The sequence below is a fragment of the Microcaecilia unicolor genome, chromosome 4, assembly GCF_901765095.1.
Source record: "Microcaecilia unicolor chromosome 4, aMicUni1.1, whole genome shotgun sequence".
NCBI classification, from domain to species: Eukaryota; Metazoa; Chordata; class Amphibia; order Gymnophiona; family Siphonopidae; genus Microcaecilia; species Microcaecilia unicolor.
Genome location: NC_044034.1, coordinates 100,498,816 through 100,516,371, shown reverse-complemented (window position 1 = coordinate 100,516,371; position 17,556 = coordinate 100,498,816). Strand labels below are relative to the sequence as shown.

Here is a 17,556-nt window from a genome sequence, read left to right as displayed (position 1 = left end):
TGGATTTGAGATTACCTTGCCTGTATCACTGTGTTTTAAGTTTGTGATAAGCCTCAGTCCCAGCAGAAGCACTGCAGTCTACTAAGTGGAAGACCTGTTTCTTGCCCTGGCTCCTGATTCTTTAGTTGATAGGTGCTGAGAATGTTGCTTCCACAGTCCCAAAGGGGGGAAGGGAGGGGAGAGAGTGTGATGATGCTTGGCTATTGTGCTTTGGTAACATCTATTACTCAAGAGAGTTGGAGCCAATTTAATCATTTTCTTTTCTTTTAGGTGTGAGGCCAGTTGACAAGGTGCTAGTGATAATGAACATTGACATGGAGTCGGGTATAGTGGACCCACAGCTAAGGACAATTCTCCAGTGGATTGCTGCATCTGAGTCAGAAGTGTCTCTTCTTCATTTTCATGAAACTGTCAGAAAAGAGTTGATTCTTGTGAGTTCTGGGCTTTTACACATTTACTGCATGATGGTTTCGATATTATATCAGTTTGCTGCCAGGTCCTATCAATTTGTTAAAATTGTAGTGTTTGAGTGATATAGCTTGTTTCCATTCAGCAGGTCGTCTAATGCATCCAGTGCATTGCCCTAGATAGCTAAACTGGAAGTCTTGATTAATTTCATAGCATCTCTCCTATTCCTCTGGTTACCTCTCCTTTCCATCCTCTTTGTGGACACAAAGGGTCCATTTCCTTTTATCTGATATTTGGGAGGAGAAGATTCTAGTGCTGCCCATAACAAGCTGTCTGTTGTCATTTACATGTAGCTGCCTAAGTTACAGAGGCTATTATGTCTGCTGTCAGACAGGTGTGTCTCCTACTGCATCTATTAAAGGGCAAGAAGGGAGAATCTGTATAATGATGATCTGCTGCTCAGTGTGGGTGGTTGCTCACTGCCCAAGAGGATTATAGTAAAACTACTGTTAAATGTGCTAATAATTTTTAGAAGAAAATTGCATATAATTCTGTGGTCATGTAGTGGGTTTTAGCATTCTTACATAAGTACATAAGTAATGCCACACTGGGAAAAGACCAAGGGTCCATCGAGCCCAGCATCCTGTCCAAGACAGCGGCCAATCCAGGCCAAGGGCACCTGGCAAGCTTCCCAAACGTACAAACATTCTATACATGTTATTCCCAGAATTGTGGATTTTTCCCTAGTCCATTTAGTAGCGGTTTATGGACTTGTCCTTTAGGAAACAGTCTAACCCCTTTTTAAACTCTGCCAAGCTAACTGCCTTCACCACATTCTCCGGCAACAAATTCCAGAGTTTAATTACGCGTTGGGTGAAAAAAAATTTTCTCTGATTTGTTTTAAATTTACTACACTGTAGTTTCATCGCATGCCCCCTAGTTCTAGTATTTTTGGAAAGCGTGAACAGCCATTTCACATCCACCTGTTCCACTCCACTCATTATTTTATATACCTCTATCATGTCTCCCCTCAGCCGTCTCTTCTCCAAGCTGAAAAGCCCTAGCCTCCTTAGTCTTTCTTCATAGGGAAGTCGTCCCATCCCCGCTATCATTTTAGTCGCCCTTCGCTGCACCTTTTCCAATTCTACTATATCTTTCTTGAGATGCGGCGACCAGAATTGAACACAATACTCAAGGTGCAGTCGCACCATGGAGCGATACAACGGCATTATAACATCCTCACACCTGTTTTCCATACCTTTCCTAATAATACCCAACATTCTATTCGCTTTCCGAGCCGCAGCAGCACACTGAGCAGAAGGTTTCAGTGTATTCTCCGAGGACAAGCAGGCTGCTTGTTCTCACTGATGGGTGACGTCCACGGCAGCCCCTCCAATCGGAAACTTCACTAGCAAAGTCCTTTGCTAGTCCTCGCGCGCCCGCGCGCACCGCGCATACGCGGCCGTCTTCCCGCCCGAAACCGGCTCGAGCCGGCCAGTCTTCTTTTGTCCGCACTCGGTACGGTCGTTTTTTCGCCGTGTCGAGCCCCGGAAAGTCGACCTCGTGCGTCCAAAGTTTTTTTGAGCGTGTTTTTTCTTCGGAAAAGCTTTCTTCTAGTGCGGGAAGTGCTCCGGAAACCCTCCCCGGGTTTCGTGTCAATCCTCCCCGTACTTCCAGCTTTTTGCCCCGATAAGTTTTCTTTCGTCGTCGGGGTAGGCCTCTTTCGGCCTCGGTCGAGATTTTTCTCCCTCTAAATTTTGGTGCTTCAATTTTCGCCATTTCGGCTTTTGATTTCGCCGGCGTGATTTTTCCGCCCATGACATCGAAGCCTTCCAGCGGCTTCAAGAAGTGCACCCAGTGCGCCCGGGTTATCTCGCTCACTGATCGACACTCGTCGTGTCTTCAGTGTCTGGGGGCTGAGCACCGCCCTCAGAACTGCAGTCTGTGTTCCCTGCTTCAAAGGCGGACTCAGGTAGCGAGACTAGCCCAGTGGAACGTGTTGTTCTCGGGCTCTTCGTCGGCATCGGCACCGGGATCTTCGAGTGCATCGACGTCGTCAGCGTCCAGACCATCTTCCTCGGCCGCCCTTGCATCGAGTGCATCGAGGCATCGGGCCTCTGCATCGGCGCCGAGACATCGGATAGCTGCATCGACGTCGGTGGTACCGGGACCTCGTCTCCTGATGTCGTCGGACGGTGGTGCATCGAGTGGAGTGCAGGTGAGGGCTGTCCATTCCCCTGCTGATGGCGGTGAGCCCTCGGGTGGGTCTCCTCCTACCCTGAGGGCTCCTGCGGTACAGCCCCCCCGAGATCGACCCTCTTCGGTCTCGGCCCCGAGGAAGCGACGGATGGATTCTACGTCCTCCTCGTCGGTGCCGGGGAGCTCCGGTGACATGCTTCGGAAGAAATCGAAGAAGCATCGACACCGGTCTCCTCCCCGTGTCGGCACCGAGAGCTCTGGGTCGCCGAGGGATTCGGCACCCAGCAGGCATCGGCACCGAGAGGACCGCTCACCCTCTGTTCAAGAGGTGTCGATGCGCTCCACTCTGGACAGCCCGGAACAGCCTCCTCGCCCGGAACAGGTTCTGACGTCGACGCCTGCATCGACCTCTCAGCCTTTTTCTGCAGCCACTCTGAACGAGAGCCTCCGGGCCGTTCTCCCAGAGATTCTGGGAGAGCTGTTGCGCCCTACCCCTCCGGTACCGGCGGTGCTTGCGCCTCCGGTACCGCGAGCGTGGCGCCGGCTGGCCCATCGCCCAGGTTGAGGTCCCCGACGTCGGTACCGCGTGCGGTGCCGACCGCGGCCACCTCCCAGGAGGGCTCCCCGACTACGTCGGCGGAGGGAGCTTCGCCGATGCGGGCGAGGGAGTCTTCCTCTCGACGCCCCCGTCGTGGACGTGGTTCCACTGAGTCGAGCAGGGCGAGGTTGCAGACACAGGTTCGGGAACTTGTGTCTGACACCGAGGGTGAGGCCTCGTGGGAGGAAGAGGAAGACCCCAGATATTTCTCTGACGAGGAGTCTGAGGGTCTTCCGTCTGATCCCACTCCCTCTCCTGAAAGGCAGCTTTCTCCTCCTGAGAGCCTGTCTTTCGCTTCCTTTGTCCGGGAGATGTCTACGGCCATCCCCTTCCCGGTGGTTGTGGAGGACGAGCCCAGGGCTGAAATGTTTGAGCTCCTGGACTATCCTTCTCCACCTAAGGAAGCGTCCACTGTTCCCTTGCACCATGTCCTAAAAAAGACATTGCTTGCGAACTGGACAAAACCCTTAACTAATCCCCACATTCCCAAGAAGATCGAGTCCCAGTACCGGATCCATGGGGACCCAGAGCTGATGCGCACTCAGTTGCCTCATGACTCTGGAGTTGTGGATTTGGCCCTAAAGAAGGCTAAGAGTTCTAGGGAACATGCTTCGGCGCCCCCGGGCAAGGACGCTAGAACCTTAGACTCCTTTGGGAGGAAGGCCTACCATTCCTCTATGCTCGTGTCCAAGATTCAGTCTTACCAGCTCTACACGAGCATACACATGCGGAACAATGTGCGGCAGTTGGCGGGCTTGGTTGATGCTCTTCCCCCCGAGCAAGCCAAGCCTTTTCAGGAGGTGGTCAGGCAGCTGAAGGCGTGCAGAAAATTCCTGGCCAGAGGAGTTTATGACACTTTTGATGTTGCGTCCAGGGCCGCTGCTCAAGGTGTGGTGATGCGCAGGCTCTCATGGCTGCGTGCCGCCGACCTGGAGAATAGACTCCAGCAGCGGATTGCGGACTCGCCTTGCCGTGCGGACAATATTTTTGGCGAAAAAGTTGAACAGGTGGTAGAGTCTCTCCACCAGCGGGACACCGCATTCGACAAATTCGCCCGCCGGCAGCCTTCAGCCTCTACCTCTACAGGTAGACGATTTTTCGGGGGAAGGAAGACTGTTCCCTACTCTTCTGGCAAGCGTAGGTACAATCCTCCTTCCCGACAGCCTGCGGCCCAGGCTAAGCCCCAGTGCGCTCGCTCTCGTCAGCAGCGTGCGACTCAGCAAGGCCCCGCGGCTCCCCAGCAAAAGCAAGGGGCGAGCTTTTGACTGGCTCCAGCAGAGCATAGCCGACATCCAAGTGTCCGTGCCGGGCGACCTGCCAGTCGGAGGGAGGTTGAAAGCTTTTCACCAAAGGTGGCCTCTCATAACCTCCGATCAGTGGGTTCTGCAAATAGTCCGGCAGGGATACACCCTCAATTTGACATCAAAACCTCCAAATTGTCCTCCAAATTGTCCACCGGGAGCTCAGTCTTACAGCTTCCAACACAAGAAGGTACTTGCAGAGGAACTCTCCGCCCTTCTCAGCGCCAATGCGGTCGAGCCCGTGCCATCCGGGCAAGAAGGGCTGGGATTCTATTCCAGGTACTTCCTTGTGGAAAAGAAAACAGGGGGGATGCGTCCCATCCTAGACCTAAGGGCCCTGAACAAATATCTCGAAAAAGAAAAGTTCAGGATGCTTTCCCTGGGCACCCTTCTCCCCATGATTCAGCAAAACGATTGGCTATGCTCTCTGGACTTGAAGGATGCCTACACACACATCCCGATACTGCCAGCTCACAGACAGTATCTGCGATTTCAGGTGGGCACACGCCACTTCCAGTACTGTGTGCTACCCTTTGGGCTCGCCTCTGCGCCCAGGGTGTTCACAAAGTGCCTAGCTGTGGTAGCAGCGGCACTCCGCAGGCTGGGGGTGCACGTGTTCCCATATCTCGACGATTGGCTGGTAAAGAACACATCAGAGGCAGGAGCCCTGCAGTCCATGCGGATGACTATTCGCCTACTGGAACTACTGGGGTTTGTGATAAATTATCCAAAGTCCCACCTTCTCCCAGCGCAGAGACTCGAATTCATAGGAGCTCTGCTGGATTCTCGGACGGCTCGCGCCTATCTCCCAGAGACGAGAGCCAACAACTTGTTGTCCCTCGTCTCGCGGTTGCGAGCGTCCCAGCAGATTACAGCTCGGCAGATGTTGAGATTGCTGGGCCACATGGCCTCCACAGTTCATGTGACTCCCATGGCCCGCCTTCACATGAGATCTGCTCAATGGACCCTGGCCTCTCAGTGGTATCAGGCCGCCGGAGGTCTAGAGGACGTGATCCACCTGTCCACGAGTTTTCTCGACTCCCTGTATTGGTGGACGATTTGCTCCAATTTGACTCTGGGACGTCCCTTCCAAATTACTCAGCCACAAAAAGTGCTGACCACGGATGCGTCCCTCCTGGGATGGGGAGCTCATGTCGATGGGCTCCACACCCAAGGAAGCTGGTCCCTCCAGGAACGCGATCTGCAGATCAATCTTCTGGAGTTACGAGCGATCTGGAACGCTCTGAAGGCTTTCAGAGATCGGCTGTCCCACCAAATTATCCAAATTCAGACAGACAACCAGGTTGCCATGTACTATGTCAACAAGCAGGGGGGCACCGGATCTCGCCCCCTGTGTCAGGAAGCCGTCAGCATGTGGCTCTGGGCTCGCCGTCAAGGCATGGTGCTCCAAGCCACATATCTGGCAGGCGTAAACAACAGTCTGGCCGACAGGTTGAGCAGGATTATGCAACCTCACGAGTGGTCGCTCAACTCCCGAGTGGTGCGCCAGGTCTTCCAAGCGTGGGGCACCCCCTTGGTAGATCTCTTCGCATCTCGAGTGAACCACAAAGTCCCTCAGTTCTGTTCCAGGCTTCAGGCCCACGGCAGACTGGCATCGGATGCCTTCCTCCTGGATTGGGGGGAGGGCCTGCTGTATGCTTATCCTCCCATCCCTCTGGTGGGGAAGACTTTGTTGAAACTCAAACAAGACCGAGGCACCATGATTCTGATTGCTCCCTTTTGGCCGCGTCAGATCTGGTTCCCTCTTCTTCTGGAGTTGTCCTCCGAAGAACCGTGGAGATTGGAGTGTTTTCCGACCCTCATCACACAGGACGAAGGGGCGCTTCTGCATCCCAACCTCCAGTCGCTGGCTCTTACGGCCTGGATGTTGAGGGCGTAGACTTTGCCTCTTTGGGTCTGTCAGAGGGTGTCTCCCGCATCTTGCTTGCTTCCAGGAAAGATTCCACTAAGAGGAGTTACTTCTTCCATTGGAGGAGGTTTGCCGTCTGGTGTGACAGCAAGGCCTTAGATCCTCGCTCTTGTCCTACACAGACCCTGCTTGATTACCTTCTGCACTTGTCTGAGTCTGGTCTCAAGACCAACTCCGTAAGGGTTCACCTTAGTGCGATTAGTGCATACCATTACCGTGTGGAAGGTAAGCCGATCTCAGGACAGCCTTTAGTTGTTCGCTTCATGAGAGGTTTGCTTTTGTCAAAGCCCCCTGTCAAGCCTCCTACAGTGTCATGGGATCTCAATGTCGTTCTCACCCAGCTGATGAAACCTCCTTTTGAGCCACTGAATTCCTGCCATCCGAAGTACTTGACCTGGAAGGTCATTTTCTTGGTGGCAGTTACTTCGGCTCGTAGAGTCAGTGAGCTTCAGGCCCTGGTAGCCCAGGCCCCTTACACCAAATTTCATCACAACAGAGTAGTCCTCCGCACTCACCCTAAGTTTCTGCCAAAGGTCGTGTCGGAGTTCCATCTGAACCAGTCAATTGTCTTGCCAACATTCTTTCCCCGTCCTCATTCCTGCCCTGCTGAGCGTCAGCTGCACACATTGGACTGCAAGAGAGCATTGGCCTTCTATCTGGAGCGGACACAGCCCCACAGACAGTCCGCCCAATTGTTTGTTTCTTTTGATCCCAATAGGAGGGGAGTGGCTGTAGGAAAACGCACCATATCCAATTGGCTAGCAGATTGCATTTCCTTCACTTACGCGCAGGCGGGGCTGGCTCTTGAGGGTCATGTCACGGCTCATAATGTTCGAGCCATGGCTGCGTCGGTAGCCCACTTGAAGTCAGCCTCCATTGAAGAAATTTGCAAAGCTGCGACGTGGTCATCTGTCCACACATTCACATCTCATTACTGCCTACAGCAGGATACCCGACGCGACAGTCGGTTCGGGCAGTCAGTTCTTCAGAACCTGTTTGGGCTTTAGGATCCAACTCCACCCCCCGAGGGCCCTGTTTGTTCTGTTCCAGGCTACACTCTCAGTTAGTTGGTAAATTTTTTAGGTCAATCTCAGTTATGGCCTCGCCGTTGCGAGGCCCAATTGACCATGGTTGTTGTTTTGAGTGAGCCTGGGGGCTAGGGATACCCCATCAGTGAGAACAAGCAGCCTGCTTGTCCTCGGAGAAAGCGAATGCTACATACCTGTAGAAGGTATTCTCCGAGGACAGCAGGCTGATTGTTCTCACAAACCCGCCCGCCTCCCCTTTGGAGTTGTGTCTTCCCTTGAAGTGTATTGTCTTGCTACATACTGGACTGGCCGGCTCGAGCCGGTTTCGGGCGGGAAGACGGCCGCGCATGCGCGGTGCGCGCGGGCGCGCGAGGACTAGCAAAGGACTTTGCTAGTGAAGTTTCCGATTGGAGGGGCTGCCGTGGACGTCACCCATCAGTGAGAACAATCAGCCTGCTGTCCTCGGAGAATACCTTCTACAGGTATGTAGCATTTGCTTTATCGACGGCGACACCCAGATCCCTTTCTTGGTCCGTAATTCCTAACGTGGAACCTTGCATGATGTAGCTATAATTCGGGTTCTTTTTTCCCACATGCATCACCTTGCACTTGCTCACATTAAACATTATCTGCCATTTAGCCACCCAGTCTCCCAGTCTCGTAATTTCAATTTTAGATCATAGGGGAGGCATCAGCTAGTAGGACAGTTAAAAAAAAAAAAAAAAAAAAAAAAACAAACAAACCCAAAAACCTACTTTATTGAACACGTGGGAAAAGCATATGGAGTATGATTTATGTGATATTTTCCAATCTCACTATATATGTATGTAGGTGAATGTATGTCTGTGGGCTATTGGATGTTGAGATATGTGTGAATGTATGTGTTTAGGTTGTGGCTATGTGTTTGTGTTAGTGCTTACCTTTGTGTGGCAATATTAAGATATGTGTCATAAATGGTTGGCTTATTTTTACAAATATGCATAGGTCTTATAAGATCCCTAAAGTCTTAATTGTACAACTCATTTTTGATCTTACATCAAGTAGGCTTGTGGTAGCTGAATAGAATTTCATAAACTCTGCCAGTAAATGTGAATTTGGTAAAAACTGCATCAAGAACAAAAACAGCAAAGACGACAAGAAAGTCCCAAAGCAGATGGTGTGGAGCAAAACCTTTATTGGTTGGCAAGCAAGACTCAACACGAATCGTGTTTCGGCTGTGAGACCTGCATCAGGAGTCTACCCAACACCTCTTAGTCAACAAACAAAATCATAGATATAGACACGGTGATATTCACGTATAAAGCAGCGCTAATGTCAGTAGAAAACTCGTACTGTATAAAATGGACAATCCAGTACCCAAAACATCTGCCACAACGTTTCCTAGAACACTGCTACGTTGTGGCAGATGTTTTGGGTCCACCACCAGGTCGGTCCTCCCCTGAATTCATATCGGGGACTGCAGCGACAGCGACCTTTTCGTGGGAGCAGCGGGAACGGAGCACCCCCTCACCAGCTGACACCCGGGGCAGACCGTCCCACCCCTGGTACGCCACTGGGCGCCGGGCCCCCCTTGGAGGCCCAGGCCCGGGGAATTTTGTCCCCCCTGCCCCCCCCTCTCGGTGGCCATGTGCAGATCTATAAGTACAGTGTTGATGTGTACAGATGTCTTCATAGTTCTAATGAAGGCAGCCACTCCATATGCTTTCCTTTACAGTAGATAGTTTATTCTGTGTTTTTGTTTAAAACCTGATCATGTACTGTCCAGGTTTCATCAAGCAGCAAAATATATGAGGCTGTGTAACAAGCATCACTGCTGACAGCTGAATAGTATTTTGGCAGACATTGAATACTGCTAAATATTGGCAGACATTGAATACTGCTAAATATTAGTTGTATATTTTGTGATTAAGTGGAGGACTTTGAATTTGGGTGCTAGTGGATTAGACTTCAGTCATGTCATTTTTTGGCTGTGGCATCTGTGGAGCTTGGAGGCTGGAGCAGCTTGAATTGTCCAAGTACAGTTTATGACGTCATAAGCAGGCAATGTAGAGGGCTGTCCTCATTCTGCTTTTCAGTTGTACTATAACTTTGTGTATAGCCCATTGGCTTTTGTGAATGATAATGACTTCAGTAGGAGTGAGTAGGAATTGGTGTCTTGTTAATTTGTAGTCTACTGTTATTTCTGTAGTTGATTATTCAGGTGATTTTTTTTTCCCACTGGCATCCATCGAAGGTGGGACATTTTTCATTTGCATGTATTGTCCCAGTTATTTCCCAGTTTGATATGAACATGGGCATCGCCAAATTCTAAGGGAAAAGGTATTAACAGTAATTTTGTTTGTTGCATATTGTATTTCCTATAGCCTCCCCGTGGCTCTGTTAACTAGAATGTGATATCGTTTGTAAGCTAGCAGTCTGTAATTTTCCCAGTTTGTTTATTTGTTTTTGATTGGCTCTGTTTGCTTTGAGCCAGGTATTGACTCAGCAAAGTCATGTGCTATGGCTGATACAAATTCAGTACTCATAGAATTGAGAGAGTGGTGTTGTATTATTCTGGCTCAGGGTTTGTATTGTAGAGTCGTACAGCACATTTTGCTGCTTCTGGGAGTTCTGTTTCAGCAAAGCAGCAGCTATGAAGTGAGGAAATGTCCAACTCAATTAATTTGCTGTCAGCAAGTTGGATTAGTGATGTAGCAAATGGTATGTCTTCTCTCTGCCTTATTATATCCGTCAGTTCATTCATCTGAAATGATCCCCACAATGCAGAAGGTGAGCCTAGTTAAGTGTCCCAAAACGTCAGAAGAATTTGGATGGAATATTAATTGATCTCCAGCAGGTGATAATTGCTTGAAGTTCCCAAAGTGAACAAGTGACTAGTCTGCAAAATAAGTTAGTGTAAAGGTGGAGGGGCTTTTACACCCTTACATCTCCTCAGTCACTTCTGTAAATCCCAGGTCCAAATAAGCAGTTAGCTGACACTTAGGTGTTCATTTTCAAAGCATATAGACTTAGAGTTACATAGCAACCAATGTAACTTTGTAAGTCTATGTGCTTTGAAAATGAGTTTAGTGTGTCTTGGGGCAGATTTAAATGCCAATGTCCAGAATTTGTAAAGTATACATGTATTGTCACAAATTACATATACACGTGCACCTTTCAGGCCTGCTCACAACACGCTTCCTTCAAAACTGTGCATGTTGTGGATCTACACATATGAATAAGGCATTTACATATGTAAACACTGCTCAGACAGTGTAAATATTGGAATGCATTCTCTTTGAATGATCTGGGAAGGCAGTGTGTTTCTCCTGTAGATAGCAGAGTAGTTTTTCTGTGGCTTGCAGGAGAATTGTGTTTAGGTGAAGGAGTCAGCAGTAGCACCTAAAGAAAATTGGGTTTTATATGTTTTAAATAAAATTCTTGGAGGTGTAGCTAACTGCATTTCATGTTAGTGGCCATTAATTCATAGTAATGACCATTGCTCCATGTTAACTGCATTGTTACCATTCCCAAAATGCTGGGGATGCCTACAGCAGTTAACACAGAGAGTGTTGGCTGTTAATGTGCATTAGGTGTGCAAAACCTTAGTGCAAGTTCGTAAATACACCCCTTGGAGCACAAGAACAGGCAGGTACATTTTATTTGAATGTGGCACACCCTAAGATAAAGACTTAGGTATGTTAGTTGATGATAAACTAGCAATGCGTGTGTATAAACCGTTATGTAATAAATTTGAGGGGGTTGAAATCCTACTGTGTGTGAGACAACGTGAGATGGCATTCAGTTCTGAATCTGATATAGAAATATTTAAAATAAATTACCAATAAGGGCCATTAAACCTATAAATGGGACATGAGTACTTGTACTGAAGTATTGTCAAATCTGCAAAGCTGAGGTTATTCACACCAGAAAAAAGAAATCTAAGAGGCGGTCTAATCATATTGTACAACTATATTAAATGATCCAAGAAAGATCTTTGCAGATCTTTTTACTAAAGCAGCAGAATAAAAGAGCAATCACCTAAGACTAACTACTTTAATAGTAAGGGTGGTAAATTTTTGGAACAGTGGTAGTTATGGCAACAATTAGAGGAAACATATATAGCACTGCATATGATCCATCTAAATGCAAGAGCTGATTACCAAATTGGGGGTTGGAAAGGAACCTTTTTTTTTTCACTGATATAAAATTGGTTACAGATGCACAACGTTTTTTTACCATCTTCTGGCATACTACCCAAAGAGAGCTATTAGACAATTAACAGAAGATTAAACTTAGTGAACCTCAAGTCTTCTTTCAACATGTATAATAAGCAGTTCTGTAAGATTGCCCTCCATTCTTTAAACTGTTCAAGAAAATGTGCAGGTTAACATCATGTTATATATTTATCCACGTTATTTCCATAGATAAATATAGCTTTACCTCAGATTGACTATAATTCTTAATAAAAAAATAACAGGATACCACAACCACAACCAAAAAAGTAGTACAACATGAAGTGATGCACTAAACTTTGTACTGTAGTGTACAAACTCACACATTTGTTACTTGTGGTCTTCCCAAAGGTTGTTAAATATGTGCAAATCATGCATTTGGTTGAGTTTGTTTAAGCAAAGAAAAACACTGTCCTGCTGTGACGATGGGAAATCATCCAGAATCTAATGAAGAAAATATTGTAGTTGAACTATGAACCTAGAACATAAAAAATGTAACCTGCTTTCACTTGCAAGTATTTGCGCATTTGCAAATTTGTTTTACTGGTTCCTAATATAAGAAGGCTAAAAACTGCTGGATTAGCATTGATATTTATATAGAGTACTCTTGTTGCCTTTAAGCATGCTGGAAGTTTAAAGTCTGCCATGGATTTTTATCTCCTTGGCTGACATGACAGGAGACCAGCTTCTTCCTAACTCGCACAGTTTGCGTTGCTTTCTAGAAGAAGAAAAACAAAGTGCTTGTGATTGCTAGAATAATCACTAGCATTCTCTGACATAAAATTAATGCACTGCAGTACGAACAAATAATTTGCTGTTGACTTAAGTTTTTAATTGTATAGTTTTATAGCACAGTTATATTCTGTGTATTTGCTTAATATAAAATATACTGACTGAAGTAGGATTTACCTTAAGAAAGGGTCAAAAACCAGTGAATTTAGAACAGCTTTAAAGGTTCACAGCTCTTTTCACATTGACTGATAAATGGGTCCTTTTACAAAGATGCAGGAAAAAGTGGCCTTAGCACGCCCTTGTCCCGCGCACACTAAGGCCATTTTCTACTGCAGCAGTAAAAGCCTGATTTTCCATTTTTTATTAATGGACATAACTAATGCTGCCATTAGCGCACAGCCATTAAAACAAATTAGTGAGCGAGCATTTACTGACACCTATTTTGTAGGCAATAAGGTCTCTTGCACTAATCAGTGGAGAAACGTATCTGTGCTGGCACGCCCACTCTCTGCCTTCCCGACACGTGTTCTCCCCCCCCCCCCCATAAAAATGAAAATATTTTTTAGCATGTGCTTTGCGCGTGCTCATTTTCAGACTTACCACAGGACCTCCTGCTGTAAACCCCTTTAACCTGCAGTAAGCACACGCTAGCGCTTACCGCAGCTTAGTAAAAGGACCCCTAAGTAATTTTCACCTGAGTCTGTGTCTATAGAGGAGGAGCAATAGCAATCACAGCATGTTTTCATATAACTCCTTTTTCTGGCCAGGCCCTATAAGGAAGCTTTTTGGAAAGTGTGTATCTGGGTTGCCACTGTTCCAGTTCTATGAATATTTGCTCAGGCACATTTCTTTCTCCACTTACTTATAACTATGGATTTTATTAAATGTTCTTTGTGGCACCCAATTTATGTACCATTACTAGAGCTGCCACCATATTAGCCATAAACGATATTTTAACAAAGTCAAAACTCAAAAACTGAATGGTAATATTAAACTCAAAACACATACAATCAATATATTTACAGATGCTGTCAATGTTGATAAAAGTAATAAAAAGTTAATAAAAAATGAATGAAAACAATTTTTAAATTGAGACCATCAATCAACAAAAGACCCGATGTCATAGAAATATGATCAAGTTTTAATAATTATTCTTGAAGGAAAAGACATCACTTAGGGGTCATTTAAGATGCGGTGAGCAGTAGCACATGCTTACAGAAACCTAAAATAGGTTACCACAGAACACCTGAGCGCGCCCATTAGCAAGTTTCAAATCTATACATTGTTAATAATGGGCTCCCCTTTTCCGCTCTAGGACTGTCACTGTCTTTCCACTTTCACTCCAGTGTTCCAAATATCCACTACTTAGTAATGTGGAGTGCTGAAAGACCAGTGTTGTTTAGTATTTTCACCCCCTCTCCAAACTATCTATATATATAAAACTCACCCTCAACGTTCTGAAGACAGTGACGTCAGTGAAGCCAAGCCCTGACTTCCTTCAAAAAGGTTCGAAGGTTTGTGGTGGTGAAGCCACCAAAATCGATCCGGGCCCCGCCCTCAAGGGCGGAGCAATGGCAGAACAACGAAGGGGTTGGCAGGCAGGGAGGCGGGGGGGAGGGGGGAAATCACTACGGGCCCTGCCCTCGAGGGCGGAGCAATGGCAGAACAACCAAGGGCTTCACAGGGAGGGAGGGAGGCGGGGGGGGTGGGGTGGGAAATCGCTACAGGCCCTGCCCTCGTGTCAAACGTCATGATGTTGAGGGTGGAGCAATGCCACAACAACGAAGGGGTTGTCAGGGGGGGGGGGGGGTGTTGCCGACGAAAACCTTGCTAGCGCCCGTTTCATTTGCTCAGAAACGGGCCTCTTTTACTAGTCATATATAATATAACAGTTTTGGAGAGACAAAATACAAGGCCACACATATGAGAAGGTGAAGTTAGAAATGTTAATTACTTACCAAGAGAAGAGTACAATTATAAAAGTTTAATTTCTTATAGGGGGGGCTTCAGAGCCACAACATAGCCGCAATGCTTGCGTCTGAGATTCCCCCCAGATAAGATCTGGTACATGCAGTTTTATACAGGTAACAGTTAATACATATTTTAATGCAGTGGTTCATACCCATTGGATAGTATAATATAGTGGTTTTTACTAATTGGTTAGGTTAATATGTTGGTTATTATTTCTGAGAAAGTCTAAATTATCTTTACTGTTCCTAGTAAGCACAGTCATCTTTCAGGGGAATTTCCCAGTTCTGCATTTCTCCGAAACACCTGAACCACCAGGTTGCCACACAACGCTAATCCATACTTGCAGGCCTTGCACCTACAACCCCCCCCCCCCCCCCCCCCCCCTTCCTCATTCTCATCACCGCAAGGGTGTCTCAACTCTTTCCATTGCTGGAGTTCAAGTTAGTGTTACTTCAGACTTTGGCCTGTCAGTTCTACTGTCTTTTTCATACCCTGAACCAAAGTGTAGAGAATGGTTCATAATATACAGCATGCTACCTGCACACTAAAAAATATTTTAAAATTTTTGTTGGAGGGGGCATGTCTAGAGGTGGAGAGTAGGTGTTCCTGCACTTAATCAGCATGTCTACATTACTGCATGCTGACTAGTTAGCGCAGGATTACCGCATGAACCCTTATGTCTACAAAATAGGTGTCAGTAAGTGCTCCCGTAATTCTTTTTAATGGCTGTGCGCCAATTGCAATATTAATATATGCAATAGTGTGCTAGAGCGGGCTCTCATGGGCTCGCAAGAGCTGTTTTTTAAGTTCTTCATCCATTAAACTGTACTGTTCCCTCGGGATTTTGCAGCCCAAATGTGTGACTCTGCATTTTTTAGCATTTAAGCTAACAAATTCCAGACCATTCCTCTAACTTCACAAAGTCCTTCCTTGTTATCATAGGCGCCCCATATAAGAGGCTTGACCTTCCCCTGGCTGCTGCCCTCACAAACGCGGGGCTTGCACAGCATCCAGGGAGCTCGCCCACCGTCCCTTCTTCCTTCCTGCTCTCCCCGACCGGCAGCCTTCCTCCCCCCTCCCCCCCCCCCCGCGTACAACCGTTTTACTCTCCCTGGCAGCAACGTCTGTGAAGAAAAAGGCACTGCAGGCTCGCCTCCGGCTTCAGCTTTTCCCTTCGCTTCGCTCTTCACACTGTGTCCCGCCTTCGCAATGATGCATTTCCTGTTTCCGCGAAGGCGGGACACTGTGTGAAGAGCGAAGCGAAGGGAAATGATGAAGCCGGAGGTGAGCCTGCAGTGCCTTTTTCTTCACAGACGTTGCTGCCAGGGAGAGTAAAACGGTTAAGGCGAGGGCAGGAAGAATCGCTGGACATGGAGGGGAAGGGAGGGGAGGGGAACAGATCGCTGGACAAGACATGAGCATCCGCCACTACAGTCAGGTCGAGACTCAGTTTCCACGTGGCTTGGGTGAGTCCAAAAATTGGTTTATCTAGCGGCTCGCTACTCGCTAATCAGTTTAGTCAAGCGGTCAAAGCCGGCTCACAGTTCGCCACGTGCACTCCTCATGGAGCGAGATTCTCTTGCCTCTCCCGACTTCAAGTTATCAATCAATCTATCAGGCTTGAGGTAATCTTTGTGATCATATGGATCTTTTGTAGTCACGGTTTCTAATTAGTATAATTAGAATAATGATGATATGCTCACTACTCTTGTTTTTTGAAGCTGACTTTATTTGAGAATTTTCACTGATGGATCTCTGTAAGGATGTTATGCTGATAAGGTGATAATGGATGGGAATAGACATAATACCCTGATTTGCCAAAAGCTGAGCACGGCTAAGGATGTGCACTGCTGGAAGCCATGGCCCATGTTCAAAAACCACCAGGAAGTTTTCATCTTTTCTTCCAGACTTCTCTCTTTTTTGGCCTTTCTGGTTTGTCTGTATTGTCCTGGCCTTTACTCTGTGGTGTCTCTATTTCCTTTTCAGGAGCTTCTCTTGTCTTCCGTTCTCTCCTCTCTCTTCTTTCTGATTCTGTGTCTCCCATTCCCCTCTTCACTTTCATCTTGTGTACCCTTTCTCCTGCTTGTCTCTCTTTTTCCAGCATTTTCTAAAATTAATTGCCTTTATGCTGTTTAATCCTGTACTCCCGAATCTGATTTCAGAAGTGAAGCTTTTCCTTGTCTTGGGTGAGTAGTTGCTTCCACTAGAGCAGAAGCAATGAGGTTAATTAAAAATGTATATTTACAGTAACATTACCTAAGGAAGGGACTTAGCAGTCCTACTGGTGTTTTAGAGCCCGGTGTAATTATAGTGCTGTCTTTCCACGCATAAGGTTGTAGCTCGTCTTGTCCTTGGAATTAGTGCTGTTATGGTTTGGTAAGCTTATGAGTGTGTTTTTGCACAAGTTTGTGTATAGTGTTTTGCAGTGGAGAGATTGTGTGTTGGCCTTACTGAGGTAGCACCAAAACATCAGAAAGGGTGTAGAGCCTAAATCATGACACACTACCTCTTTACATATGGTCGTTAATAAAAGTAGCTCATTGTGAACACTATCCACCCTAAAAGGGTGTTTTGTGGCTCTACATGAGAATTGTGATGATAGGATCCCTTGTTTCATATTGTTGACGGTCTGCATTTTCCATATGGGTGGTATATTGGTGTATTAGGGTCTGCCCAGTGTAATATTTATGGTACAGTAAGGTTCTGAGTGTGTTTTTGCACAAAGTTGTGCATAGTGTTTTGCAGTTGAACGATTGTGGTTAGTATATGCTTTGAGCAACCACTTTATTCTTTTACATATGATACATATCTAATATCTACATTTAATAAAAGGTATTAATTATGACTTTTATTTTTACTTATTTTTTTCTGTGTGTTGTCAGACAATTATGGAGGTAAGCTCCGCCCCTGGCACCACCCCTAACCCCGCCCCCTTTAGCCTCCCCAAACAGTTGGGCCACCGACCGCCTATGCTTGTTATCCACATTATCAGGGGTGTCTACCCTATTACAGATTGGGTAGCATCCACAAAGAGGCAATCCATCTCAGTAATGCTCTGCATCTGTGACAAAGATCATCAAATTGCCCACCAGCATAAACAAGTACTTAGGAAATCTCTGCCCTTTTACATGCCAGTATGGTCGAACCTGTGCCACCAGGGGAAGAAATGAAGGAA

General features: G+C 46.9%; 1 protein-coding gene across 1 annotated transcript in view; it reads left to right on the top strand.

Annotated features, from left to right (window-relative positions):
* Positions 1-17,556, top strand: part of AKAP11 (A-kinase anchoring protein 11) — a 131,346-nt gene that overhangs the window by 105,311 nt on the left and 8,479 nt on the right. Inside the window, 1 exon segment of the mRNA XM_030200544.1 lies at positions 271-431. Within this exon segment, the coding sequence (XP_030056404.1) occupies positions 271-431 (161 nt within the window).